A 27,577-nucleotide genomic window follows, 5' to 3' on the forward strand; every position below is an offset into this window, starting at 1 on the left:
GAGGAAGTGATGTCTCAGCTGAGAACTGAAGGATGAGAAAGGCTCGGTCGGGCCTCACCGGTCTTACCAGGCATGCTGATCTGTGAGTAGGATCTTCAGTAGAGTGATCTCCATGGACTTGCATTTTCTCTTGTGTGTTAAGTGCTGACCTTTCAACTCCTGCATAAGATGACGCTGTTCGGATTGGGCCTGTCTTGATTTGGGAGCTATCTGTGTCTAAAAGGGGCAAGATGGGGAGGGAGACCTTCAGGACCTGGGAAGCCAAGAATGCATCTCTGGAGGGGCGGAGGAGTGAGTGGCAGGAAGGGGAGCTGGACTGAAAATCAGATTTGGTCTCTCTTTGGGTCTCCTAAATGCACGACCCATATTTTGATAGGTGTGAGTGGCAGGTGCAAATGATTCCGCTATTTGGCCAGCAGGTGTTTTGTTGTGTGCCCACCACGTGCAAGCCCTTGGGATAGACATAGAGATCCATCTACTAGCACCCCTGACTTCAAGAGGCTCAAAACAAGGGGTAAAGGGACCTACACTTTCTAGAATGCCCTTTATGTGGCATGCATAGTACCTGGCAAATTCAGTCCATTATGTCCTCTGAGATCATTCTTTCTACACGATAGATGTGGAGAATAAAGCTTGATTTTTCATAGAGCGTGCCTGAGGTCTCTTAGCTAGAGAGGAGGGGAAATCGGGTTTTGAATCAGGTCTGTCACATTCCAGGACCCTCTTGTCTTTCCACATAAGCAAAGATGAGACAAGGCAATGCAAGTGGTTACCCCTTTTCCCAGGTATTACCTTTAAAAAAAAAGTATAAATGTTAATTACCTTTGAAAACTTTGTCCTAGGCACTTTGCAGCCTTATTACCTGTTCTTTTCCTTCATGTCTGATTGGGTTGACCTGGGTGGGCTGGTTTGAGGCTCCTAGGTGTGCCTTCCTTACCTGCTTGCCTCCTACTGACATATTTCTCCTTGTTGAACCGCCCCATCAATCTAGACTACCCCCTTCATAAAGCTTCTTTAGCCAACCCTTGTATTGGTTATGATCACAAAACAACACTTGAGGTACCTGTCTTAACTTCCATTTTTAGAATTCAAATTCTTTCAGAGAGTGGATCTTGGAGTTATTATGAGGATTAGTGATGTATGTTAAGTGCCTCTTACTGGTAGGTGTGGAAAATGGAAGCTATTATTTTTTCTATCTTTGACTGCCTTGGTGCTCCCAGCAGTGCCTTTGTACGGTGCTTGGCAAATGCTGGGAGAATTCTGTGGAAGCCAAGAGCAAAAGTTGCCTTCTTCCGGCCTCTGAAGACACCCTCTGCCGATAGAGCTAGTTGGGCTTCTGGGTAGAAGCCAGCAGTGTCCATCCTTAGCTTTGATCCTTGCACTCTCAATGGGTTATTTTCTGCTCCTGCGAAAGACTCCTTAGTCCAGTTCATTTGACAGCAGTTCTAACGAGGACCAAGGGCCAGGGCACATCCACAGCTCACTATGCTCTGTGCCTGTCGATGAAACCTCTGCCCTCGGCTACTGCCTAGAGAGTGTGAGTGATAGGTCAGTGGCGATAGGGTCCATGTATGAGAGACTGGACGGTCGGCGCACATTCATCACAGCTTTTGGAGGGAATGCAGGGCACTGCTTTAGGTACTGGGATGCAGTGGGGAAGCTTACAAAGAACCTGCCCTTGGGGAGCCGACATTCGGTGGGTTATCACTCATTTCTCACCACAAGCTCCTGAGAGAGGTGCTCTGATTATTCCCACTTTATAGCTACACAGTTAGCTGGCTCTTCTCCCCGATTTATATGATCTAATGCACACATGTAAATATCTCTGTAGATCCATATAGTTCTACATATGCATGTCTATCTCTATATGTGACTATGGATATATAGATGTATGAATATTTTGTCTTTTTCCAATTTGATTCATAATGCTCATTTTAAAAAGAGAATTTGGAAAATCCATAAAATGAAAAGAAGTGATCCATTAACCCATTACCTGGGGTCATGGCTGTCATTCTGCTGTTTGCTTTCAGATGAATAGATGTCAGTACACATCTAGGCAGGATCACGCTGTGGGTCCTGTGTGGCGTGCTGTTTCTTCCCTTAACACTTAACACTACCATGCATGTTTCCATTTGGACAGAGATGTAACAGGTCATAGGGATCCTGGACTTGAAACAGCTGTGCTTTTTTTTTTTTTTTTAACTTGTGACATACCGATCTGCTAGCCAATCAGTGGCTTGGCTTCCTGGGTGCAGTGACTGTAATGGGAAAGCAGGTGTGGAACTGAGGGTGACTGGGAAGCATAGCACTTCCTGGAGATGCCTTTCCTCCAATCCCCTCCAGTGAAAAGCTGATCAAAGCCCTCCTGAGGGTCTTCAGAGTCTACAAAAACTGACCGGGGCATGAACAACACGGGGATCCTGGGAAATAAACTTTCATGGCCATTTCCCCCTCGAATGCCACTGTGTCCTAGGTGAGAGAGCCAGGTAGGTGTTAGCCCATTGATAGACGAAGAAGCCCTGAGCCCAGTAGATTGGCCCCGAGGCTACATGGGGACTGTAAATGGCAGAGTCGGAATCAGTCTCTCCTCCTTCCTGGGGAGGGGTCCCTCCAGACTGAGCCCACAGCTGAGCCATTAACAAAATGCTGCTCTCACTGTCCCCTTCCTCCCTTCCTTCTTCTTTGAAGACCTTGTGTCTGATCTTATGGTTTGGCTGCATGATTATGCATTTTCATTTTAAAAGGCACATCTTTAAAGGGACTTCAGTGCTAGACATTGGGGGTAACAGTAAGGATAGTGACAGTGCTAAGAGCTAATAGTTATTGACCATTTACTATTTGCCAGCAAAAGAAGTGCTTTATAAGCCTCTGGCCATTTACACCTCAACAAGCCCATGAATCTGGTAAACGGAAGATCTGAGATTTGAACCTGGATCCTGATGTCTTTAAAGCTTGACCTCAGCCAAGTTGCTGCAGTGCCCACAGAGGGGAAAGGAAAAAACATAGGGGGCAGAGCCCTCAAGCTCTTGGGCTGCTTTTTGTAACTGTGAAGACTCTGGTTATATGCATCTGGCCACAAAATAACACAATAATCCAAAGCTCTTAACTTGAGACCCCCAAGCCTCACAGAAAGTTCCTTCTACAAAGAGTTCCCCTCCCTGTCCATCCCCACTCAAGCGATATTTTTCTAACCCACTGCCTATCGCAAACCCTTTCCTGATACGTGTTTATGCTTCTTTACCCACAGGAGGAAATATAAGAAAACATCCCAGAGGTAAGAGCCTCTTTCTGAGAAAGGGCAGCTGGTTGCTCGAGTCATTTGGGGCACAACTCTGCAAATTTGGCTCATGGTGGACGTTCATTTGCAATAAACTGTCTCTTGGTCCCTTCTCAGTTGCCTGCTTTATCTTGGATCGCTACTGCTGTTGTAATTAAAAATTGATCGTAGGCATTCAGCATGGCACAGTGAGTGTCTACATTCGCATGGGAGTGGACCTGGGGAATCAAAAAGCATATTCCTGCTGAGCTGTCTGGTGATTTTGCTAAAAACTTGGCCTGGGAGGGGCTGTGTATTGGGGGTGGGGGGTGTGCTGCAGGTTTATGGATGAGAACACAAAAGGGTCTTTAGTGTTTGAATTCTCCTTTGCCTAAAATTATCCTTTGCCCATTTTGCTGACAAAGTGCTGTTGAGCTCAAAGCATAGGTACAAATTCCTTGAAGGGCAGTGATATCTTTTCGATTTCACTGTGGAAAGGGCAATTTAAAGAAGAGTCTCATCCATCATCACCCTCCATTACTCTGTTTTATTGAGAAGAGCTTGGACAGCATGTGTCAAAGGAATAGAGTTGCTTAGGCCGTTTGTTCACCAAGCATTGAAAGCCCACACCTTAGTCTCAAAGGCTCATGTGTGCTTTTCAGTGATTGTATTTGACTTTGGTATCATAGCTTTAAGCAGATGACATTCAGATCAAGAATCACCGAGGCAGTTATAATGCCAGTAGGTATCGACAAGTGGTCATGCTTTCAGATGACCACTTGAATGTTACCTTTTCTGGTGAGTCGTTTGGAATTACTATGTCAATTGTTTTTGAAAACATTATTTTTGTATATCATCTCATAGCAGAGACTCTTGTGTCGTATGGTTTCCAAATAAAGTCAATAGTCTACAGTGGTGGTGTGATAATTTGATATGCATTATAGAGGTGCACAAATCTTTGAGAGAAAATGGATTAAGACTTTAAAGCTTCCTAGAGATTGCTGGTCTTTCCTAAATATAGTGAGCTCATACAGATGGCTAAATAATTTTGTCTTGTTCAGGTTCATCGGGCACATGGTACTAATTGAATATGAACCACTGAGCAGGATGTAAATTAAACACTCAAGTTAGAGAGCATAATAGTCTTCAGTAGTAAAAGGTAATTTATCACTTTCATGTGTAGTTAATCTGGGGTATGAGATGTTTCAAAGTTGTCTCAGTTTTATTTTAAGGAGAGATCAATGGATAAGTAAGAGGGAGTCTTACAAGAGACTTGCTCAGACCTGTCCAGTTTCAAATTACTATGTCGATTATTTTTGAAAGCATATTTTTGCATATCTGATGTGAATGCTGTTGCATTTTTTATGTTGACGTAAAAAAACAGCACCAAGATTGTCTTGTATCAGTTTCACTGAAGTCATATAAAGTACAAAGTAGTAGAGGATTGATTTGAACTTTCTTTTTAATTACCCACATATTTGCATATGAGATAGATCCATGTCTACTAATCTATGGTTGAGTAGTAAACCATTCTAAACTAATGCTTTAAAACAACTCTTCTTATTTGCTCATGATTTTATGGTAGTGAATGGTGTGATTGGTTAGCATAACCAAAGACAGAGGTACAAATAAAGACATAGTCACAAATACGAGGACCTCTGCAGACACATGTCCAGTTTTCATATGTTCATTTTATAAATCTAGAAATATTTCTGTGTGTAATTGAAGTTAGCCAAAGGCATCTCTCATCTTTTTGGTAATCATATTATACCAATAGTCACCTGCATAGTACTTTAAAAGAATCTTTCCATTTACTTAGTACTTACTATTGCCATACACTTAACTAAATACTGGAAATAGATCTGTAAGATATACCCTCTGTGAAGATGTACACAGGCTTGTAGGTTAGACATAGGTGAACAAAATAGTTATAAAAGGAGTTGGTAAACGCTGTAAGAGATATCAGTATTGAAGGTCATTGAGGACAATTAGGTCTGTTGGGAGGAACTTACATTATATTAGAGGCCCGGTGCACAAATTCGTGTACCAGTGGGGTCTCTCGGCCTGGCCTGTGGGATCGGGCCGAAATAGGCTCTCCGACATCCCCCAAGGGGTCCTGGATTGTGAGAGGGCACAGGCTAGGTTAAGGGACCCCACTGGTGCACAATTGGGGTCAGGGAGGGATGCAGGAGGTTGGCCAGCCGGGGAGGGACTATGGGAGTGCTCCAGGGCATGTCTGGCCCCTCTCGCTCAATCCCGATCCACAGACCTTGATCTAATCTACTGGTTACCTACTGGTCGGAGTGTCTGCCCCCTGGTGGTCAGTGCATGTCATAGTGAGTGGTTGAACAGCCTTAGCATATCATTAGCATATTACGCTTTGATTGGTTGAACGGCCGACAAGACACTTAGTATATTAGGCTTTTATTATATAGGATAATCACTTCTCTCACTAGATCACAAAGATAGCCTACTCTATTGCTTATTATTTATGGTGCTTGAAAGTATGGGCTTATTAAAGTCTAGTAGGGTAGTTTAGAATCCATTCTCTTCGTTTTCTTTATGTTTTTAATTCTTTAAAAATTGTATATCTTGCTGATTATTTAGGCGTTTTTTCAAAAGGGCAAATGGTTGAACAATATTATGGACTTTAGGAGGAAGACAGCCCAGGACACAAACATATGTGGAGACAATTGGTCACGTGGATATCACACATGTAGATAATAGAATGACATCTCTCTGTTGCAAGGCAAACTAAGAGTTATTTTCCCTCCCAAGTGTCTAATGCCTTCCTTCACTTGGATTTTTATGTAATCACATTTGATAAGCCAAATAATTGATTAAATCCAGCAAATAATTCCCTTAGTCAAGACTGCCCATGATCAGCCTTCATGAATTAGCATACTTATGAGTCATCAACAGCACCACCACCTTTGCTGTTAAAAATAGATTTTCATGTGTAGGGGGTGGAAAGTGAGTGGATATCGCCCTTTGGGAAAGTTGCCTTCTAAGTAGTTGTATCACTGTGTTAGCAGGTGCATCTTCTGCTGAATTATGCCCCTGTTCATTCCTGGGACATGTTAAGACTTGTGAATTCTGAAGCTCTTTTGGCACCTTTAACATAGAATTGGTGGACTGTTGTCCTCTACCTGTGCAATGAAAAATGACAGCTAAATAACTGGTTGGGGAAGGAAAAGTGGTGATAGGATAAATCAAGGCACATATTTTTACATACTTATGGATAACCAATCCCACATACTACTACTTCCTTAGTAGTATTGACATTTAGCACCTAAGGATTAGTGATGCAATCAGGTACAAGAGGATCCTCCAAACAATGAAGTCCTTTGAAAAGTATTTTCCTGTATTTGTGATGACTAATACATTCTCGAAGTAGAAAGAACATGTGCATCAGCTATGAGAATATGCCCAGTTTACATTCCAAGATTGCCAACTAAATCAGTGCAATTTTGCAGTGAGTGGTAGGATGTCAGAGCAGACTAGAAAGAGTAGCAAAGAGGTCTATTTAGAATGCAGGTCACAGATGGACACATTATCCAACAAGGGGTAATGCCCAAGGCAGTTAATATGGGAAAGGGCCTATAAATACTGTAATAGCCAGGGGAAAAAGGATGGTGAGAGAGTCTAGATAGATAGTTTGGTCAGAGTTCAGAGTATCAGGCAACTGCCACTCACTCGTGCCTTACAGTCACTCTCCAGCTGTGTCAGCAGGAGTGTGGGGAGCAGATATAGGGAGATAGACCCAGAAAGACTGTGCAACACGAGTTAGGAATTAGATATGGTGAGAGAGGGTGCTGAGATGTAGTAAGTAGCTCAGGAGCTGAGTCTGATATTAGTAGCAGGAATGAACTTGGTGTTGAGCTGTCATTTTCTGAGTCCAGAGAATCACCTTGACACAATTCAATCTTCTCTCCTCTTCTATTTTCAGGTCTGATAATTACTACTATTCTACAACTCACCCAGGATCCAAACTTTTGAGTCACTTTATATGTTCTTCTGTCATGTGTATTTCTTCAACTTGACCTTTTTCTTCTCCTCTGTCACCCATGATACATGAGTGTCTTTACAGGTTGTGGGCTTTTTCTTCTCATTGTTTTCATTCCCATGGTCCAGTCTCATTTCCCATATGCCTCACTGACTGTCATATCAGAATTGCCTTGTGTTTTCTATCACCCTTATTCATGGGTGTTCTCTTTTCATGTGCTGAAATCCCATCTTTCTTCAAGATCCAATTCAAAGACCATTTTTCATTTCCTGGAGCCTTCTTGATCTTTCCACCTAAAAGAGATCTTGCTCTTCCAATTACTGTTGCCCTGATTCTGTGTACAAGAGTTAGTTGGGTGCATGTTATTCTTCTTGACATCATTGTGATTTTATTGAGTAGGGAATATATTCCCTAAAGCATGGTGCCCTGGACATAATTATTAAATGTGGATTGAATTTATGAGTGAATCAGACTGGGATGCTCCATATATTTCTACCATGAGTCAGAACTAAAGTCAGAATTACCAGGTGAAACTGTGGATAAATAAGCTCAGACTGATAGATGACTCATAGGTGTTTTTTTGCAGATCACCAGATACTCCCACATTCAGGCTCAATTTGGCCTTCCTACTGGCCAGGGTGGAGTCCTATGAGGTCAGCAAGCCAGATGGCATGCATGGGCAAGAATCAGAAAGTACATAATTGCTTGCTTGGATCATTGACTCTGATTTTCTTTTCTATTTAAGTTATTCTAACATGGAACTCTAGCTTTGGGTGGAAACTATGAGAGTACTTTCATTCTACATCAATGCTTTAATTTCTGTCTTTTCTCCATTCAAACCACAAATTCTGGAAGTATTCAATACAGTGTCAAATACCTAGTATATATATTTAAGGTGCATTAGAATGAATATTTGATAACTGCATGGTGTACATTATTTGGTTGTTCTATGGTATTTTGCCAAAATAGTTTGAGAATCATTTTCTTAGATTGTCTAATAAGGCCCACTTATGTCTTTAAAACATTGGTAGCACTCACACTGGGCATATCACTGTACTTTAAAGTTAAACCCAGACTTTAGGTTGCCTGAGTAGGTAAGGCTCTAAATCCCTCCTAATCCCAGTGGCCCTCAATGCTAAAGAGGCACAATTGACTCAATCATGAATAAGAGCTTCCAAATTGGGCCAAGTCCGACCTCCAACAGTAGCAACTTAAGAGGCAGCTTTTGGAGTCCTTGGAGGCACGGAGTCCAACAGTGCAGGTTAGAGTTTGTTAACCGTGGTACTACTGATGTTTTCACTGTGGAGGCTGTTCTGTGCATTTAGTAACATTCCTGGCTTTTACTCACTAGATGCCAGTAGCAACCCCACTTCCCCTCGTTGTAATGACCAAAAATGGCCCCCGGAGGGTAAAATAATTTCTGCTGGAGAACCACTGGTGTAGGTAAAAGATGAAGAACCCGATCAGGATTTTGCCTTAATTTAGCTGTGTCAAAATTCTCCTCTGTGATTCCAGTGTCCTCATCTGTAAAGAGATGAGGTTAAACATGAGTATGGCTCTGGTTCCCTTAGCTTAAAAAATGATATTCTCTGATTGTAATTACTGAGATTCTCCCGCAAGAAAGCCCGACTACTGAATGGCATTTGTTGTGATGGCCAGTGCTCTGTGTCCTGTAACTGAATCACTGGCAAGGAGCAGCATTTCTGATGAGCAGGGAGGTCCCTGGGTGGGTGACAGAGTCTGGCCCCATAGTGATGGTCCTTTGGCCACCAGCTAGATCACTCTTGGTTTAGACACTCCTAATTTTACCTAAATAATGTGAGCAAGGCATTAAAAGGACAATGACCAAAACACAAACTTTGGTAAAAAACACAGATATGTCTGAAGGGCACGCTGTTGATTAAGTGTATTGTGTGTCTGCTGTGTCCCAGCTGGTTCTCATGTATTATCTTATTTAATCTTCACAGTGATCCTGTTTTACAGATGAGGAACTCAGGGATAGTAAGTCACTTGACTGAGGTCACCAAGCAGAGAAGGGGTTGGGCTAGGACTTAAAGGCAGGTCCTGAGATGCCAAAAGCTTCTTGAGTTCTTTCCACCCTGGTGGTTCCATAATTTTTTACAGTGGAAGCTCCCCACCCCCATGAAGCCACTCAACGCTGAATAAAACCAAAGGGTCAGAAAGCTTGGAGTTCATTTTGCCACTCCATCAATTGTTTTTTCTCATCAGGATATTTTATGCTTAAAAATTTTCAAATTTGGCCTCAACCCAAAAGTTAAAGCTCTCAGGAAAGTTTAAACAAACCCCCCACCCCTCCAAACCCTAAAACATATAAAACTCATTATGCATAAAAAGTAGATAACAAAAATAGAATCAGTTAAAAGAAAACTAATTCTATATTTTTCTATCCTCTGATTTAATATGATAATCCCTTTTCAAAGTTCTTGAGGTCACTGCCTGAAGTTTTCCCTTTGCCTCTCCAAACCTCCTCCTCCTCCTCCCGCTCCTCCTCCTCCTCCTTTTTTTTTTTTTTTTTTTTTAAAGAGAAAGAGAGGAAGGCGAGGGATAGAGAGATAGAAACATCAATGAGAGAGAAACATTATCAATCAGTTACCCTGCATGCCCCCTACTGGGGATCAAACCTGCAACTTGAACATGTGCTCTGACCCAGAATCAAACCAGTGACCTCTTGGTTCTTGGGTCAGTGCTCAACTGATGAGCCACATCAGTGGGCTTATTCCCATAACTTTGGGATGTCAGGGGTGGGGATCTGAATGAAAATTTCTAAGCAAGCTGGAGGGAGTAGACTAAGTTGAGAACATGCTTTGGAAGAGGCATGTCTATAGTCTGTTTATCCATGAACTGAGAAGGACATAGGGTGGGGTCAAGAGCAGTGGCTTGGAGTCACCTATACTTAGCTTGAAATCCGAGTCCTAGCACAAATCCTGTGTATGGCTTGGGTAGATTCCCCTACTTAACAGAACATTAGTTTCTTCTTTGTCAAATGGAAATAATATAACTTGCTTCCTAGGGTTCTTGGGAGGCCAGGATGAAATAGTATATGTGAAGCACATAGGAAGTCTTCGGCACCCCCGACTGGGGATCGAGCCCGCAACCCAGGCATGTGCCCTTGGCCGGAATCGAATCTGGGACCCTTTAGTCTGCAGGCTGACGTTCTATCCACTGAGCCAAACCGATGAGGGCAAAATTTATGTTCTTTAAACTATCACAGAGTGACTAGCACTGTATATCACTCGTTGATAGCATACATTCTAGCGTCAGCATGCCTGGCTCTACCATTTCCTAAGCATACGATCTTCAGTAAATTACTTAATTTCTCTACGCCAGTGGTTCTCAGGTGGGAGCGATTTTGCCACAAGGGGACCTTTAGCAGTGTCTGGAGACATTTTTGGTTGTCACATCTGGGACTGGGGTCTCCTACTGGAATCTAGGTAGAGGTCAAGGGTGCTGCTAGACATCCCACCGTGCACAGAGCATCTCCACCATAACAAAGAACGATCTTGTCCAAAATGTCAACAGTGCCAAGGTTGACAAAACCTGCTCTAAGTCTCACTTTCTTCATCTGAACAGAAGGGAGGGATAATAGCACTCAGCACATAGGGTTGTTGTAAGGGTTAAATGAGGCAAATATTGAAAGCATCAAGTGTACTTCCTGGCTTTTGGTAAGTGTATAGAGTCCTTTAGCTGTTACGTTAGCAGTACTGTTTTGACCAATGATCATTGTTTATGTAGCAGATACATGAATTTTGTTATGTACTTTATGTAACTGACATATACGATTTTACAGGTGTATTAGATGGATTTACATTTTATAAAGAATAAAATTTAAAAACACTTTAAATCTTGCATTGAAAGAGATTTTGAAATAGTCTGCAAGGGATAATATTGTTTGGTGTATGTAAATACTAGCATAGTATGCTCTATACTGAATCAAATCAGAAAGCATAAATCTCCATGCTGTTATATTCCATTATCCATGAAAAAGCATAAATTCACAGGTCTTAAAAGAAACACTTTGATATCATTGCATATTGTTACATAGGAAGCAAGAAAACAAAACAAATTTACTGGTACATGATGTCCCATCCCTTACATGTGGGAGTACAGAAAATAAATTATCATAGCAATTTCAGTGAAAACTAGTAACTACAAAGTGAGCCCCAATAGAGATTAGAATGGATTCCTACTTAGTACCTCAGAGGAAAAAAAGTGTGATTGAGAGTCAACCCACAAACAAGAGCTCACCGGTTGATTCCTTCAGGGGACATGCCCAGGTTGCGGGCTTGATCCCCAGTAGGGGGTGTGCAGGAGGAAGCTGATGAGTGGTTCTCTCTTGGTATCTCTTTATCCCTCTCCCTTCCTTCTGTTTAAAAAAGAAAAAACGTCCCTTGAAATGATGCAGGCCCAGTAGCCAGTGCAGTACCTCTGAGAGCCTGGCTCTGTCTGGAGTCCCAGGGCAAGGTGAGTTTGTGAATTGCGGTGCTCTGCCCTCAGGGCATAGGGCTGTCCCCATTGTCTTGCTGCCCTCTGGTGTAAATACAAATGGACGGCTTGTGGGTTGACTTTTCTATAGGCAGTTCCTTAATCTTTGGTGTGTACTTTATCATTTAGATTTTATTTTATCAAATAGTTTACGAACCTGATAACTGTACTATGGGGTGTGAGGTGGGTACCATCCTTCTGCTGTTCTGTCAAATCCAAAATTCCAAAAAGGTTTGCAATGGCTTTGTGACAGTTTTACTAATTCTAGTGGACTATGTTGTTAGTAATAGTAATAGAGTTGCTAGTCACCACTGCTAACTCATAACCCATTATCAAGAGAGAGAGAGATTGAAAAAGAACTCTTTTGGTAATGCACACAGTGCCTGTTACCTGGGTGAATGGAAGCCTCATTTCTTCAGAGGACATAATTATGAAGGTACTACCAATGACGGTGATGATGATGGCGGTGATGGTGGTGGCGGCAGTGATGGTGACGATGGTGGCTATGAGCACAGCTTTGCATTAAGACTGTGGATCATGCTCATTAGATCACACTGACTCCCTACTTTCCACCTGTTTGCGTTACATCTGCATTTCCACTCCCTGCTGATTTCTCTGTATTGAGAAGTGTGTTCTGGGAGCACAATTTGGGGATTTGACAGATGAGGCTCTGATGAAGCCATTGTAAAGCTTAAATTGCTTCCCACTTAGCATCATTATTTTGAATCGAAAGAAATTTTCCCTAAATTAGTCTCTTGTGTGGAAAGTGGATCATGTTTAAAGGTTACTTCTGCTCTTTAGATTGGTGGGGTGGGTGGTTCCCCTCCTTGATATCAGTGACTTACTTCTGCTAATGGTTTGTGTGGGACATTGTCAGGACATAATTATGCCAGAAGTCTACAAACAAGGTAATAATGGTGTTGGCACTCAGTGTGGATTTAGGGATCCGAGAGACCCAAATTTAAACCTCACTTCCACTTCTCCTTAACCTTGTGACTTTTCAGCCAGGTAAGCATACATATTCTCAGGTTACTAATGACAGTACCTAACCTATAGGGTTGTTGAAAAGGATTAAATGAGACAATGTATGTGTGGTATATGACCCATTTCTTGGTATATTATAGTAAGTACTTAGTAAATATTAGCTGTTAATATAACATCCTCCCTTCCGATAAATATTAATAGCCACTGAGTGCCATTCTTTATCATAATTAAGAGTGAGACCTTGCAAAATCTCTGCAAAACTTGGCCTCTGTCAAGGACTTACTCTCCTTGTACTAGAGGCGAATTCTTCAGGGTCTTGCATCAGGGGGTAGTTGCAATGGAGCCACCAGATTATGGGAAGCGGTGGGAGGGGCTGCTGCCTTGTGCTTCAGACTGTGAGGACAAAGTAGAGGTCTGCAGAAAGAACCTTTAAAAAAGAATCCAACTGTTTTAGCCAAAGATTCTAGGTGTCATCGGTTCACTGCTACTGTCCTGGTCCCTCTAAGAATGCACAGGTCAGTGGGCAGGGACCTAACATACCCATCAGTGATTTCAAAGGGGGAGGTCAGTTTTGCAAAATGAAAGCCAGTCCACATGGTTTGCATTGATGATACTACTGAGAGGTTGAACAAAGAGCAAATGAAAAAAGTACTTTGTTTTAAAAATGAGTTCTACTGAAAGTATTGGGTAAAATAAAGCTAAGCATATTTTATTTATGGATGTGGTTTTGGCCTGTCTGACTTCACTCCCAGACTCTTTATTTCACTATTTGTTTACTGAGTGTCGACTATGTGATGGTCAAGCACCGTGAGAACATTAAAAAAGAAAAAAAAAAAAAAGAATGAGATGTGGCTTCTACCCCCAAGGAGCTGAAGGCCTAATGGGAGGGAGGTAGAGACCAGGAAGGTAATTTCAATATAAGTGTTTTGAGGCAGGTGCAGAGGCATAGTGGAGGGTTCTCGGACAAAGGGGCACCATTTCTAAGAAGAAAGGCCATCTCTGAAGCAAACTCCGTGGGAGTGGCGAAGGCCTTGTTTGAGACCCTGTTATCCTAGTAGCAGTGAGGCTGGCCTGGCACTCGGAGAACCTTCTTCCACTGCCCACGTCTGTTGAGTTTTCTCTGAGCTGCTCCCTCCCTGGGGCTCCTTCATGCTCATTACCACATGGGGTCTAGACGAGCTTTCTCTCTCTTCAAGTCAGCTTTCACAATTGACCCGAGGCCTCGTGGCTGAGATGTGGGCCTGCTTTTCCCATTTCCTCCACAGCAGCTGGGGCCCATTGCTGTCAGAGGCAAGAACTGCCCCGTTAATGCACTTCATACACTAAGACATTGTGGACTCGTCCTCTAGGAATTCCCCCCGCCATGGGAAACTGGAATTTCCCGGGGGGTGGTTTAGTTTGGGGCCCATCATTGTGCAAATCATTTATAATACACATTCATAACAAAATATTATTTCTTGATTCTTCTTCTTTTCAATCTATAGCAGTGATCTAGATCTCAAAACAACAAACAAACAAGCTAGGCTGAGGAGATATTAAACTTGGCTTTGAAATAATAAGGACTGACGATAAAAATAAAATAGGCATAATAATGCGTGGTAATACATGATAGTCACTATCTTCCTGGCACTGGACTAAGTGCTTTCCACATGTGTCTCATTTACTTCTTACTACGCTCTCTGAGGTAGGTGCTATGGGTGAGAAATCGTAGGGCTTGGGCTCAGTTGAGGTCGCTTTGGCTCTTGACCCCTACCTCTTAACTCCTGTGTTATCCTGCCTCTCTCCTTGACTTTGGGGATATTGGGTTTGGAGGTAAGAGTGGGGCTATGACTTGGCGTTGGCATGACATTCATCACCAGTGCTGATCACAGTGAATCTCTGTGGATGAATTGGGCATCTGTAATGCCCCTGTTTCATTTCCCTGTCCCTTCACAGCTGAGCCTGACAGGGGCTCCCATGGACATACATACCTGAGGGAGAAAAGGAAAGTCATCTCTGTAGAGAATGAGGACTTGGGTGAAAACCATGCCAAGGAAAAGGAGCCAGTTGCTGAGCCTCTTCTTTCCCTGCCAAGGGGGTCCACGTGCCAGATTGGCATCTCTGTGCAAGGCGCAAGTCTGTGCTGGCACACATCCGCTTCTCTCCCTGCCTGTGAGGTTTACGATGAGATGTGGCTTCTGATTGAGCCATAACTGGGAAGTGATGCGGGGGTGAGGTGGGGGAGGGGGACTCCCTCGAAGCTGCAGCCCCATCTGTCAGGCCCCGAGGACTTGCTTCCTTCCTCCCTCTGCTTTCCAAGGGTGGTGCTGACGCCCCTGGTCTGTGACGCGCCTTTGAATAGCGAGGCTCGCAGGTTGGTGTGTAGGTGCTGAGAGGCACTGTCTGTGGTCTGATTCTCATGTGCACATGTGACTATGGGATGGTGGATTTTAATCTATGATAAGAGAATAAAGCCTCTCATTCCTTCTAGAATTCATCTGTATCCCCCAGTCTGGTCACTTTTGCTCGTGCATACGTCTCGTGTTTCACATGTGCCTTTGGGGATTAGAGGTCCTGTTTTCTGTCGGCAGCTGTGTCCACACCCCCCCAGCACTGAATGGATTCACTGTGAACGGACTCTTGCTTGGAGTTGTGAGGGCGGGGTATGCCTAGGTGGCAGAGAGACGGGAAAACTCTCAGGGTGTGAGACATTCTTGACAGTGACACTTCTAACCAGAGAGAAGCAGCCTGGGCTTGTTGTGAAGTCCCTGCTGATCTGAGACACAGCCTGGTCGTCAGTCAAGTGACATTAAGTAGCTTTGTTTTCTTTTGTGCCATGGGGTCTCCACTCCTGTTTTTAAAATCCCCACCAAAGACCCTGGATGCAGCCTCTTCTCTCCAGGACCACACGTGGCTTTTCTAACCAGTTGCAGCATCCTGGATTTCTGTAAACATGTGATGATGACACATGGCCGTTATCTGTTTAAGAGGACGTGTATCTGATCTTTTGGCCATGCCACGGCTTTGACCTTAGAAGGAATCTTAGACACCATCTCGTTCAGCCTCAGGTGAAGCAACAAGCTCATATGGTGAAGGGTCATGCCTCGATACTAGTCACCTTACTTCCAGGAAACTAGAGAAACCATTCCACAACCTCTTGGTTTCTCTCCACCAAGCAGTGATGCTCCTGGAATAGCAGCCTGTGGCGCCCACTCTCCAGTACCTTCTGACCACGTCAGATACAGTTTCTTTGCCCTGTCTCCTCCCACTGCCACGTCCCTCCTGTGTATAGGCCCTTGGACCCTGTGGTTAGGAGACCTCCTCCTGTTCTTCACACCCTGTCCCCACACTGTGTCCTTGCCTCTGTTTCCTGCATCCTGCCAACCCCTCTGTTGACTCTACTTATCCAACAAGGCCCTGGTCAAATCCAACTTCCTCCTTGACCCCAACATCACTAGGCTGGGTGTCAGGGGCCCCGAGTTTTAGTCCCTGCCCCAAATGAGCTACACTGTCTGGGCAAGGTCTTTATACTGTTGTATCTCAGTTCCTTCACGTGACAAAAGAACCTGCCCTTGATATTGCTATCATTTCATGATATTCCAGTTCACACCAACGTCTCCTTTCTCCCAGTGTCGCCCTTGAAACACTGTGGAGAAGGTGTCAGCTAGACCTGAGTTTCCCAGCTCTGCTCTTGATCAGTATGTGGCTTGAAGCAAGTTATTTAATCCCTCTGGGCCTCCATTTTCTTATTGGCAAAAGATAAGGCAGTTAGGAGGATTAAATGTATACTAAATTTATCTGACACACATTAAGCACCATTAGGATATTTCTCACAAAAAGATTAAATCGTAGGTCATTCAGATAGAACATGGATATGTGTTCAAGATTTTATTTAACTTCTCATTAGTGAGGGAACTGGCAAAATGCTGCAACCAGTTTGAATGATAATTCAAAGAACAGACACTTTTATAGATGAGGAATCTGTGAATGGGGGGACCTTTTCCCACAGGGGGGCAGGGAAGTCAGCTGGCTCTCCACTAGGCAGAATGTATTTGCATGTCTATGGACAGGAATTATTTTGCGTTATCAGTCATCCACAATTTACATAGCTGTAAAATAGCTCACAGGCTATATTGGACGTGCCTCTTGTGAAGAGGACAGAAGCAAGAGAAAGATAAGCCACTCGTCACCTTTAAGCTTTTGCGTGGCTGTAGTGTATATCATGACTCACCTTCCCTTGGGTAGAACAAATCTCCTGGCCAAGTCCAACATCAGTGGGATGGAGGAATTGCAGGTCACCTATGGGGGGAGAGGGTCCATAGGAGGAGATGTTTTTATTTTATTTTATTTTATTTATTTTTTTAACCAACTAATATTATTTTATTATTTTTTTTTTTCACACTTTTTTTTATTAAGGTATTATATGTGTACATATCTTACCATTGTCCCACCCCCCCAACCCCACACCCATACATGCCCTCACCCTCCAGAGTTTTGTGTCCATTGGTTATGCTTATATGCATGCATTCAAGTCCTTCAGTTGATCCATAGGAGGAGATGTTAATAGCATCTAAAATAGCAGTTTGCATTTGTTTTGTAAATTCTTTTTTTTTTTTTAAATATATTTTATTGATTTTTTACAGAGAGGAAGGGAGAGGGATAGAGAGTTAGAAACATCGAAGAGAGAGAAACATCGATCAGCTGCCTCCTGCATACCCCCCATTGGGGATGTGCCCGCAACCAAGGTACATGCCCTTGACCGGAATCGAACCTGGGACCCCTGAGTCCGCAGGCTGACGCTCTATCCATTGAGCCAAACCGGTTTTGGCTGTTTTGTAAATTCTTAATCAGATTTATTCTAAGCTCTCAAGTTTATTATAAAGTTGACCAAAGGAGGAGCTCGTGAATCACTTGAGGTCTTGCACCACGCTCACCGTCCATTTATTTCTTCTTTTTATTTCTATCCACAGCATCACCAAGACCCTGACTGATACACAGATAAGTAGAAGCACTCTGACGTGCCCAGTGTTCCATGAGAAGACTGATTTTCTTGCAAAGATCTTTCTTGCAAAGATCTGATTTTCTTAACATATGCCATCAAAGGAGTGATTTCTCTGTATTATGGGAAACCGCTCCCTGTTCAGGTGTAGACGGACATGGTGGGAGAAGCTTTATTCTTAGATCAGCATTTAAAAACATGACTGTGGTGTGTTTCAATAGATTGAATTTTGATTTGGGATGAACACATTTGAGAATGTGTTGTTTTTTTTTCTCTATAAGTAAAATATGAATATATTCTCTCTATAAAAAATTAAAATATTCCTAAGAAGGCTAAAGTGTCCAGTTCTCTTTGACCCAGACCCCCTTCGTCCCCTTGGCCATCCTTACCCCAGGTTCCTCCTGAGATATCATGACTGTTATCAGTGTGGGAGTGTGTATTTTTATAATTGTATGTTTCTGCACCGTGCGTTTTCACTCAGTCATACCTTGGTGGTTTTTCTATGTCTCTCATAAAAATTTACTTCTTTTTTTAAAAAATTTCTTTATTGATTAAGGTATTACATATGTGTCCTTATCCTTCCCCTCATTACCCCCCCCCAAAAAAAATTTACTTATTTAAAAAATTCATAATATTGGCTAAATCATAAATAATTGGGATGTTCTAATGACAGGATTTAGGTTGTTTTGCAGTGTTGGCTGTGGTAAGTTAGGCCTCTGTGAAAAGGAAGACCCATTATTGTGCTTATGAAGGACTGTCTTTAAAATGCACAAATGCGATGGCCATCCTCTCAAGGTCTCGCTCTTCAGATGCACTGGTGCGTGTAATCGATGTTCATTGCTTTGAAAACCCCTTCTTTAGCATTTACACAGATTTTTAAACCTAGGTCGCGTTACCTGTTTGGGCGAAAGTCATTATACATGAAAATTCTGCACTTCAAGTCTCCATTCCTTGACTTTATTTCTATGACATCCTGTGATATGTACCCGCCCCCCTCCTCCACCTCCCGCTACACTTACCTCCACTATTTTTTCAGGTCCAAGGTAGCACATATTATCTCTGAATTTATTCTGTTTCAAATCTTCAGATCATTGTTAAAACAGAGCCATGTACAGCATCACTTGGAATCACAAAGGTAAACCTGAGATGAGCAATTCTTTGCTTTTCCAAACAACATGGGAAGGATAAAAACCGGAAACAAAATAATAATAATAACAACAACAACAACAAACTGAGGTTGAGCTGGTTTTCACATTAGCATAGCTCTTTATGATTTGAGTAGATCGAAATGGTCACTCCATTGTCCTTACTGCTCATTCTGGTGAACTTCTAGTAGTAAGAATAATGAAATGTTTGAAGAGATGTGATAAGTGTGTTTGAATGGATACATATTTGGGAGGGGGAAGCTTGGGGCCTTTTAGATTTACACTGAAAGTTCAGATCTGTGCTGCTGAGCCCTTGAAATGTAGCTGCTACTGCCACCTGTTACATGGTATACGTCTGGGTACACTGAGTTAAAGAAAATATACCATAGCTATTAATTTCACCTGCCTATTTTTAAAAACGGTGCCACGAGAAAAGTTCAGGTGCTGAATGTGACTCATAGCATCATTCTCGTGGCCAGCGCTGCTGTGGCTGTTAGCGGTGGGGAAGGCTGGCCCTGAGCCGGGGGTGCTTCTGAATCCTCTCTCTCTCTCTCTCTCTCTCTCTCTATATATATATATATATATATATATATATATATATATATATATGTATATATATATATTTTTTAAAAAATATATTTTATTGATTTTTCACAGAGAGGAAGAGAGAGGGACAGAGAGTCAGAAACATGATGAGAGAGAAACATCGATCAGCTGCCTCCTGCACACCCCCCACTGGGGATGGGCCCGCAACCAAGGTACATGCCCTTGCCCTCCATCCACTGAGCCAAACTGGTTTCGGCCTGAATCCTCCTCTTGGCTAAGGACATACTTCAGTAGTAATCCCACCTTTGGTCCCTAAAGGTGATTTAAAAAAATTTACTTATTGATGAGAAAGAAAGAGAAACATCAATTTGTTGTTCCACTTATTTATGCATTCATTGGTTGCTTCTTATATGTGCCCTGACCAGGGATTGAACCTGCAACCTTGGTGTATCAGGATGATGCTCTAACTGCAGACCACTGGCGGTCCGTGAGGTCCGAAAGGTTGGTGACCGATGCTCTAACCAACTGAGTTACTTGGCCAGAACCCTAAAGGCAACTGAGTCTGAATCCCAAGAAGACTTGCTTAATGCCTTTTTTCTGATTGGCTTTTGAATTTTTAATATGGTTTCAATGTAAGACATTATATTAGATTTTTGCTGCTCTGAAAACAGGAAGTAAAGAATTTGAGGAAATGGTAATCACTACATTAGTTTAACAAATAAAAACTTTTTTTTTTAGTTTTTTTTTTTTTTTTTTGCAGTTCACAATGCAGCCCAGGACTCATCAGAACTGTGATTTTTGATCGCTAAAAATTCCTTCCTTCTGCCTCTTCACCATTGTTGATGGGTTTCGTTGCCTTTGCAAAGAAAGCCCAAGCAGTCGCCTTCGTTTGTGGCATATTTGGAGTCATATTTTCCCAAATTGGTAAAGACAGCATTCTTTTAGGTTGCCATAACTCGGTATCTATTTCAACAAACACCGCACCACTAATACTTTTAGTTTGGCTTTTGTCTGCCTCTGAGGATTTATTTTTTTGAATCAACAAGCTTTATTTTTTAGAGCAGTTTTAAGTGCACGGCAGAATTGTGTGGAAGGCACAGGTAGTTCCCATATAGTTCTATCCCCCCGCCCTCCCAACACACACATACAGCCTCCCCCACTGTCAACATCTGGAACCAGAGAGGGACATTGTTACATTGATGGACCCACATTGACACGTCATCATCACTCAAAGTCCCTAGTTTACATTAAGGGTCACTCTTGGGTTTGCACAAATGCATAATGACCATATAGCCATTATTATGGTGTCATAAGGAATAGCTTTACTGCCCGAAATATCCTCTGTGCCCCATCAACTCATCGCTCTCTCCCCCAGCCTCTGGCAGCCACTGACCATACTGTTGTCTTTTCTAGAATGGCCTGTAGTCGGAATTATTCAGTATGTATAGCCTTTTCAGATAGGCTTCTTACACTTAGTAATATGCATTTCAGTTTCCTCCAAGTCTTTTTATGGCTTGATGGCTCATTTCTTTTTAGCACTGAGTAATATTTCATTCTCTAGATCAAGGGTGGGGAACCTTTTTTCCTGCCAAAGGCCATTTGGATATTTATAACATCATTCACTGAATATCATTCCCTTAATGTAAATTTATGTTGCTACGAAGCAAGCTCCTAGATTTATTGGATTTCGAGTCCCGCCTGCGGTTGCCCTGGCAGGGCCAGACCCAATGATTTCATGGGACTTGTAGGGCCTGCGGTGGGACGTTCCTCACCTCTGATATAGATGGACCACAGTTTACTTGTCCATTCACCTACTGCGGGCGTGTTGGCTGCCTCCAGTTTGGCATCATGAATAAGGCTGCTAGCAGCACCTGTGTGCAGGTTTTTGCCTGGACGTACGTTTTCAGTCCATTTGAGTAAATACCGAGGATTGTGATTGCTGGCTCACCAGGTAAGAGTGTGTTTAGTCTGTAAGAAACCTCCAAACGGTCTTCCACAGTGGCTTGTGCCACTTTGCTTTCCTACCAGCAAGGGTGAGAGTTCCTGCGGCTCCGCATCCTCACCAGCAATTGGTGTCGTCCGTGTCCTGGATGTTGGCCGTTCTTTCCGATAGGCCCGTAGTGGCGATGATTGCTTTAATGGGACCAGATCAATGAGTGGTTCCGTTGGAATTCTCTTGTAGCAGCAGAATGCAGTTCTTAGAGGATGTTCTGAGATGACAGCAGGTCCCTTTGTGTGGCTTCAAGGGAAAAGGGAAGGTGGCAGACCAGAAGAGGGGTCACCGGCATTTCACTAAAGCTGCAAGCTGTGGCCAGCTCTGCTCACGGGTGAACACAAGTATAGGCTGTGCCCTTGGCAAAGGAAGAGGTGGGAATGCCGAGTCTAAGCTGGAGGCTGCCTTTTTGTTCCACGTGGTGCTGGTTCATTCTAACCACGGTTTCTGAATGGCACTGGGGAGAGTGCGTACGTGTGTGTGCACGCATGTGTGTGTAATACTGGTTACGTCAACATGCAGCTTTTGTTTTCTGAGAGCAGCTTGTGTAACCAGCTGTCAGATGGAGGGCCCTTATTAGCAGAGCAAATTCCTGGGAAGGTATTAGGAGGAAACAGAAGCTGCCAGAACTTGGGTGGCCTGAAAAGACACAGAGAGGTAGGTGTTCTGATCCTCCTCCCTATGACCAGCGAGAGCACGTGCTCCCTGTGAACAAGGCACAGGGCGGGCCTGCCTCCTGAGTGGGGGACCGCTGACTGGAAGCTCCGAGTGGGAGCTGCATCCGTGGTGTGGGTGCTGAATGAGCAATTATGGGCAAGCTAATTGAGTGAGCCATTCATTGACCTTCATCAGCCTCTTCCTGCCTTAGTGAAATCCCCCCCAGGGTGCACCTACGCCATGGCTCTACCTCCTTCCTGATGCTGCTAGAATGGGCTCTCCCTGGCACCGCCCACGTCTGCCGGGCTCCTGTAGTTGTCTGTCCTGTTTTGGAAGCCTCAGCCAGCCTCGCCGGGATTGGCTCCTCATGTTCTGAGTGCAGCCGGGAGCTGGTCAGTGATGTCAGGTTCCTAATGACCATCCTCAGGCCCCACTGCCCCTTGGTTTCTGCTGACGCTCCCCACCTCCCATCCTCTCCCACCTTCACCTCTGCTCCATCCACAACTGGACCCTGACCTTGGGTTTCGGGCTGACCTTGAGCCTGACCTCTCTCTTATTCTATCTGTTTGATGTCTGGATACAATTCAATGTAAACGAGTAGACACATCCACTAGTAGGGATGGGGAAGTGTTCTCTGAAAAGATGGTGACATTTCTTTGACCCTCGAGGTCAGCAAGGACCCATTGCATTCTGGGATGTTTGCCTCTCTGGCAACTGATTCTGGGACCACTTTTCTGCTCTGCTGGTCCCTGGCCTGCATGGCTGCTACATGTTGAGTCTCCTGGATGGATTCCCTCATTGGGCTGGTGCTTGAAGATGCCACTTTAGTGTTCTGTTTGCGTCTGTCCAGGTCAGTGCAATTCACTGACAGGAAATAAAAGGGTGGATTATGTTCTCTGAGAGAAGTGAAATTGCAGTTACCTTGGGAAGGAGACAGCGGTAGAGAGCAGGGTGTTACATGTTCAAAGCCTGGCTCTTATCAGCGTGCTATACCATCTCAGCCCCATGGCTGAACTGCGTATGGGACCCTGTGCTTCCAGGAGCTTCCAGCTCTTTGACTCGGGGCTCTAGGCATTGAACTTGGGCCCTCTCACAACAGATGTACCTCCATGAGAGGAGCTCTGCCTTTAAGTTTCACCTTGCCATTTCTGATGGTTGTTGAAGGAGGAACAATTATTTTATCAAGAAGTAAGGTCATGCTGCCCAGCCAGTGTGGCTCAGTGGTTGAGCATTGACATATGAACCAGGAAGTCACGGTTCGATTACTGGGCACATACTCAGGTTGTGGGCTCATTCCCCAGTAGGGAGGATGTAGGAGGCAGCTGGTTGATGATTCTCTATCATCATTGATGTTTCTATCTCTCCCCCTCCTTTCCTCTCTGAAATCAATTAAACAAATATTTTTTTAAAAAAGAAGTAAGGTCATGCAACAAGGGAGTAAGGAAAGGAGAATAACATGATTGACACTTTTATTTTTTCTTACTGGAAGAGAATTAATATTTTTGAGTCCCTTACTAAATGCCATATACAGTTAATTCGCACAACTAATTTATAATGTACCCATTGTATAAAGGGTTATGGAAAAGTTAAGACAACTTTGCACCTTGTTCCCCAGATCAGATTTTTGAGCAATTTTAGATCCACTAAGGATGATTGTACATCTTCCTTTTTTGTTCCTCTCTTCTTTTCTTCAAAAAAGCATTTATTTTGTAACCTTATTCTGCACTCAGGATTGCATACTGTTTGACTTGGTAGAGATAAATCTCATGACATATCCTGATATTAATTGACCATATATTTTGAAACCTTTTTATTTTTAAATAATGATAGATTCACGGGTAGTTACAGAGAAATGTATAAGGAAGTCCTGTACATCCAACCTCCAGCCTCCCTCAGTGTTAATTAACATCTTCCATGACTACAGTATGATATCAAAGCCAAGAAGTCAACATTGCTGTAATCCATAGAGCTTATTCAGATTTTATCAGTTATGCCCACACTCATTCGCATGTGTGTGTAGCTCTATGTGATTTTGTCACATGTGTAACCTTGTGTAATGACCCCCACAATCGAAAGACTCTACTGTACAGCCATACCCATCCTCCTTCCTCCATCCCTAATCCCTTCAACTATTAACTTGTTCTTCCTCTCTATCATACTGTTATTTTGTAGATGTTACTTAAATGGAATCATATAGTATGTATCCTTTGAGGACTGATTCTTCATGCAGCATAATTTCTTCCAGGTTCATCCAAATAGTTGTGCATATCAATGCTGGTGTTTTATTGCTGAGTAGAGGTTTTTGCTGTGGATGTACCACAGTGTTTAAACATTGACTTAAAAAAAAGAAGTAAGGTCATGCAACAAGGGAGTAAGGAAAGGAGAATAACATGATTGTTATTTTTCTAATTGAAGGATGTTTGGGTAGTTCCCAGTTTGGGGCTATTACAAATAAGGCTGTTATGCATACTTGTCATCAAGTTCTCGCATGCCAGAGGTTAAGTTCTTCTGAAGTATGTTTTGGAAATCATTTGAACTTTAGTGTGAGAAAAATCATTATATTGTATAGGAAGTCTGACAGCTATAGAGTGAAAACTCAATTAGAACTTAATGACGGTGGTGAGGCTGTTTTCCAGCAAATATAATTTTTAACAAGCTCATGGGTCAGAAGAGATTACTACCATGGCCAGTCATGTGTTAAAGCTTTCACCAATCCCACTGGCTTTTGTACTGGTTTTGTTTTATCCATCTAATTCTAGAGTTAACATTTCTGCCAGAATCAGTTGTGCAGCAGTGTGTCCCATTTCTTAGTTCTTTAATAGAAATAACTCAGCTATAAAAGCCAGCAGGAGAATACTTCATTGAGAAATTGGCCTTTAATGTGTATGTGCGTTGTGTATGTGGGGAGCAAATAGGCTTTTCAATGTCAAAAAAATATCAGAAATAAAAAGAAAGGTAAGAAAAGCAAACTCATACTGGGTTGCTTTGTTGGTAATAGGAAAATAACAGTTTATTTCATATTGCTATCCCATATCTCTGGGATTAAAATAAAATGACACGTGAACATGATGAAATAATTAAAATTCTATCATTCATTTTTTATTCAAGTAGATCTAATTTGATGGAAGAAGGCTTTCTCATAACATCCTTTTCAGAGAGAAATAGGGAGGTGTAATTTGCAATTGACATCAGCAGATGGATTATCGAAACCGTGGTCACATTCTTCTTTTGTCTTTAAAATGCCAGGCCTAGTAAGCTAATTCATTTGTTTGTTTATTCATTTGTTCATTCATTTATGCACTTATTCATCCAGATAGTCTCCTAAATCATTAATAATGTTTCATTTTATACATCTGGATATGAAGGGGTCCCCATCCTATAGTCTATGCTCCCCTTAAACTGCATTATTTCCTATCACCCCAGGATATCTCACATTCATGACTTTTCCTTGGAAGTACAGTTGGCCCTTATGATCACTTATTTGAACTCTACCTGTTCTTCAAGGCCAACCTCAAATAAGGCTTGTGATGAATGCACTCATGGAGCTGACAATCTACCTGGCAGCAATATCGAAGAGTTTACCTCATTCACAGAATCTTACCAGAGCACCAGGAAGTGAGTTAATTTCCACCGCCAATTTTGTCAAGTCCTCGACGCATGCCTCCTGCTTTCCCACCAAGTGGTGAGAAAGAGAACTGATTCCAGGGACTGCACTTGTTAAAGGGGGTCTGCACGCCCCATTCCAGGGAGAACCTGAAGGTCTGTGGCAGGCTGGGCTCCTTGACGAATTGGATTCATTTGGTCCAATGTGTTGCCTTAAACTTTGCAGAAATGAAGTTGAATGGACATCAAGAGAAGCTTCAGGGCTGATGGTATAGCACATTAGTGGACCTCAGAGTACACGTTAGCGTTATTTATAGAGATTGCTTTTATGGGGAGCTACCTAAAAAGACATCAACTGAATGAAAAGGCACTGAATTTCAATTTTCAGAATATTGCTTGCAGTTATCACTCCATGAGTCCAAATGATTCAAAAATTTTCATTCCATTTTGACGTTTTTTAGCAAAAATGGTTGAGCACTTTTCAAGTACTAAGCATTGGGGATATAAAACGAGAAAGATGAAGCCTGTTTGGGTTTCAGAAAACATCCAGTCTAGAGGGGAGAGACAGATCTGCCTCCAAATGACTTTAGTATCTATGATAAGTAGTACAATAGACATCTGTGCAAAATGCCAGAGGAGGCAGAAAGTAATTTTCTCCGCGCGCACGTGTGTGTGCGTGCGTGCGTGTGTGTGTGTGTGTGTGTGTGTGTGTGTGGTGTTTACTCTGGCTATAACTTTTATCTCTAATAATAATGAACACTAAAGAGACAGTACTTTTAATGTCAAGGAAAGGTGGTAATTACTTTATACTTATTATTATTATTTTTTAAACATTTTATTGATTTTTTACAGAGACCAAGGGAGAGGGATAGAGAGTTAGAAACATCGATGAGTCCGCAGGCCGACGCTCTATCCACTGAGCCAAACCAGTCAGGGCTATACTTATTATTTTATTTGGTCCTTGTGGTAGACCCCATGGGATGGGTACAGATGAGGAATCTGAGGCTCACCGAGTAACAGTAATCTGCTCAAGGTCCCGTGGCCGAGCCTATATTCTTGTCAGCTGTGGCTGCCCAGCCCCCTGGGCTCCCTGCTCCCTGCTGGTTGGCAGGACACTCTGGAAGGGCTCCCTGAGGGTCTCAGGGGGTTGTTTTCCTGCGGGCCACTCTCTTCCTGTTTGGAATCCATGTACATACTAGTATGTGTGCTTCTGAGGTGACTTCACGGGCGTGATGGTTAATTTTCTGTGTCAACTTGAGAGGTCTGGGGTGCCCAAGATGAAACGTTGTTTCTGGTCGTGTCTTTGAAGGGTTTTCTAGATGAGATTAGCATTTGAATCGGTGAACTCAGTGAAATAGACTCCCCAGTGCTGGGGGGCAGCATCCACTCCACTGCTTCCGCTGGGGCATCTTACCTCATCTTCTCCTGCCCTTGGACTGGGGTTTTCACCATTGGCTCCCCTGGTTCCCAGACCTTTGAACTTGGACCAAATTACACTGCTGGCTTTCCTGGGTCTCTAGCTTGCAGACACAGACTGTGGGACTTTTCAGCCTTCAATTGCATGACATTAAGTTTCCTCATAATAAATCTGTGTGTGTGTGCACATGCACCCGCATACATGTATACACACACACATGTCTGTATCCTCTTGCTTTTGTTTCTCTGCAGAACCCTGACTAATACAATTCGTATCTGGGGAAAACACTTGCACGTAGATGAACAATGCAGTGACATTTGTGGGTCTGTTTTAGAAAACTCACTCTTAGCAGTTCCCACTGTGGCTCTCACTGGGTTCTCAGCCTTAGTCTCCAGCATTGAGTCTGGTCAGCTGTGTTTTAAGGTGCCCGCCACTGCTGACGGGAAGTTCTGATGGGGAACCTTGTTCGAACTGCTACCTAACTTTTTC

General features: G+C 43.0%; 1 protein-coding gene across 3 annotated transcripts in view; it reads left to right on the forward strand.

The window, feature by feature from the left end:
• PDE1C (phosphodiesterase 1C) overlaps nt 1-27,577 on the forward strand; it is a 288,406-nt gene that overhangs the window by 120,037 nt on the left and 140,792 nt on the right. The window contains exon 2 of one of the 3 annotated variants that reach the window (XM_054726099.1): nt 3,248-3,274. The exons of the other annotated variants lie outside the window; for them this stretch is intronic. Within the exon in view, the coding sequence (XP_054582074.1) occupies nt 3,248-3,274 (27 nt within the window). The remainder of the gene's footprint in view (nt 1-3,247; nt 3,275-27,577) is intronic. 3 annotated transcript variants of the gene reach the window in all.

Source organism: Eptesicus fuscus, chromosome 14 (assembly GCF_027574615.1).
Source record: "Eptesicus fuscus isolate TK198812 chromosome 14, DD_ASM_mEF_20220401, whole genome shotgun sequence".
In the NCBI taxonomy this organism is placed as follows: domain Eukaryota; kingdom Metazoa; phylum Chordata; class Mammalia; order Chiroptera; family Vespertilionidae; genus Eptesicus; species Eptesicus fuscus.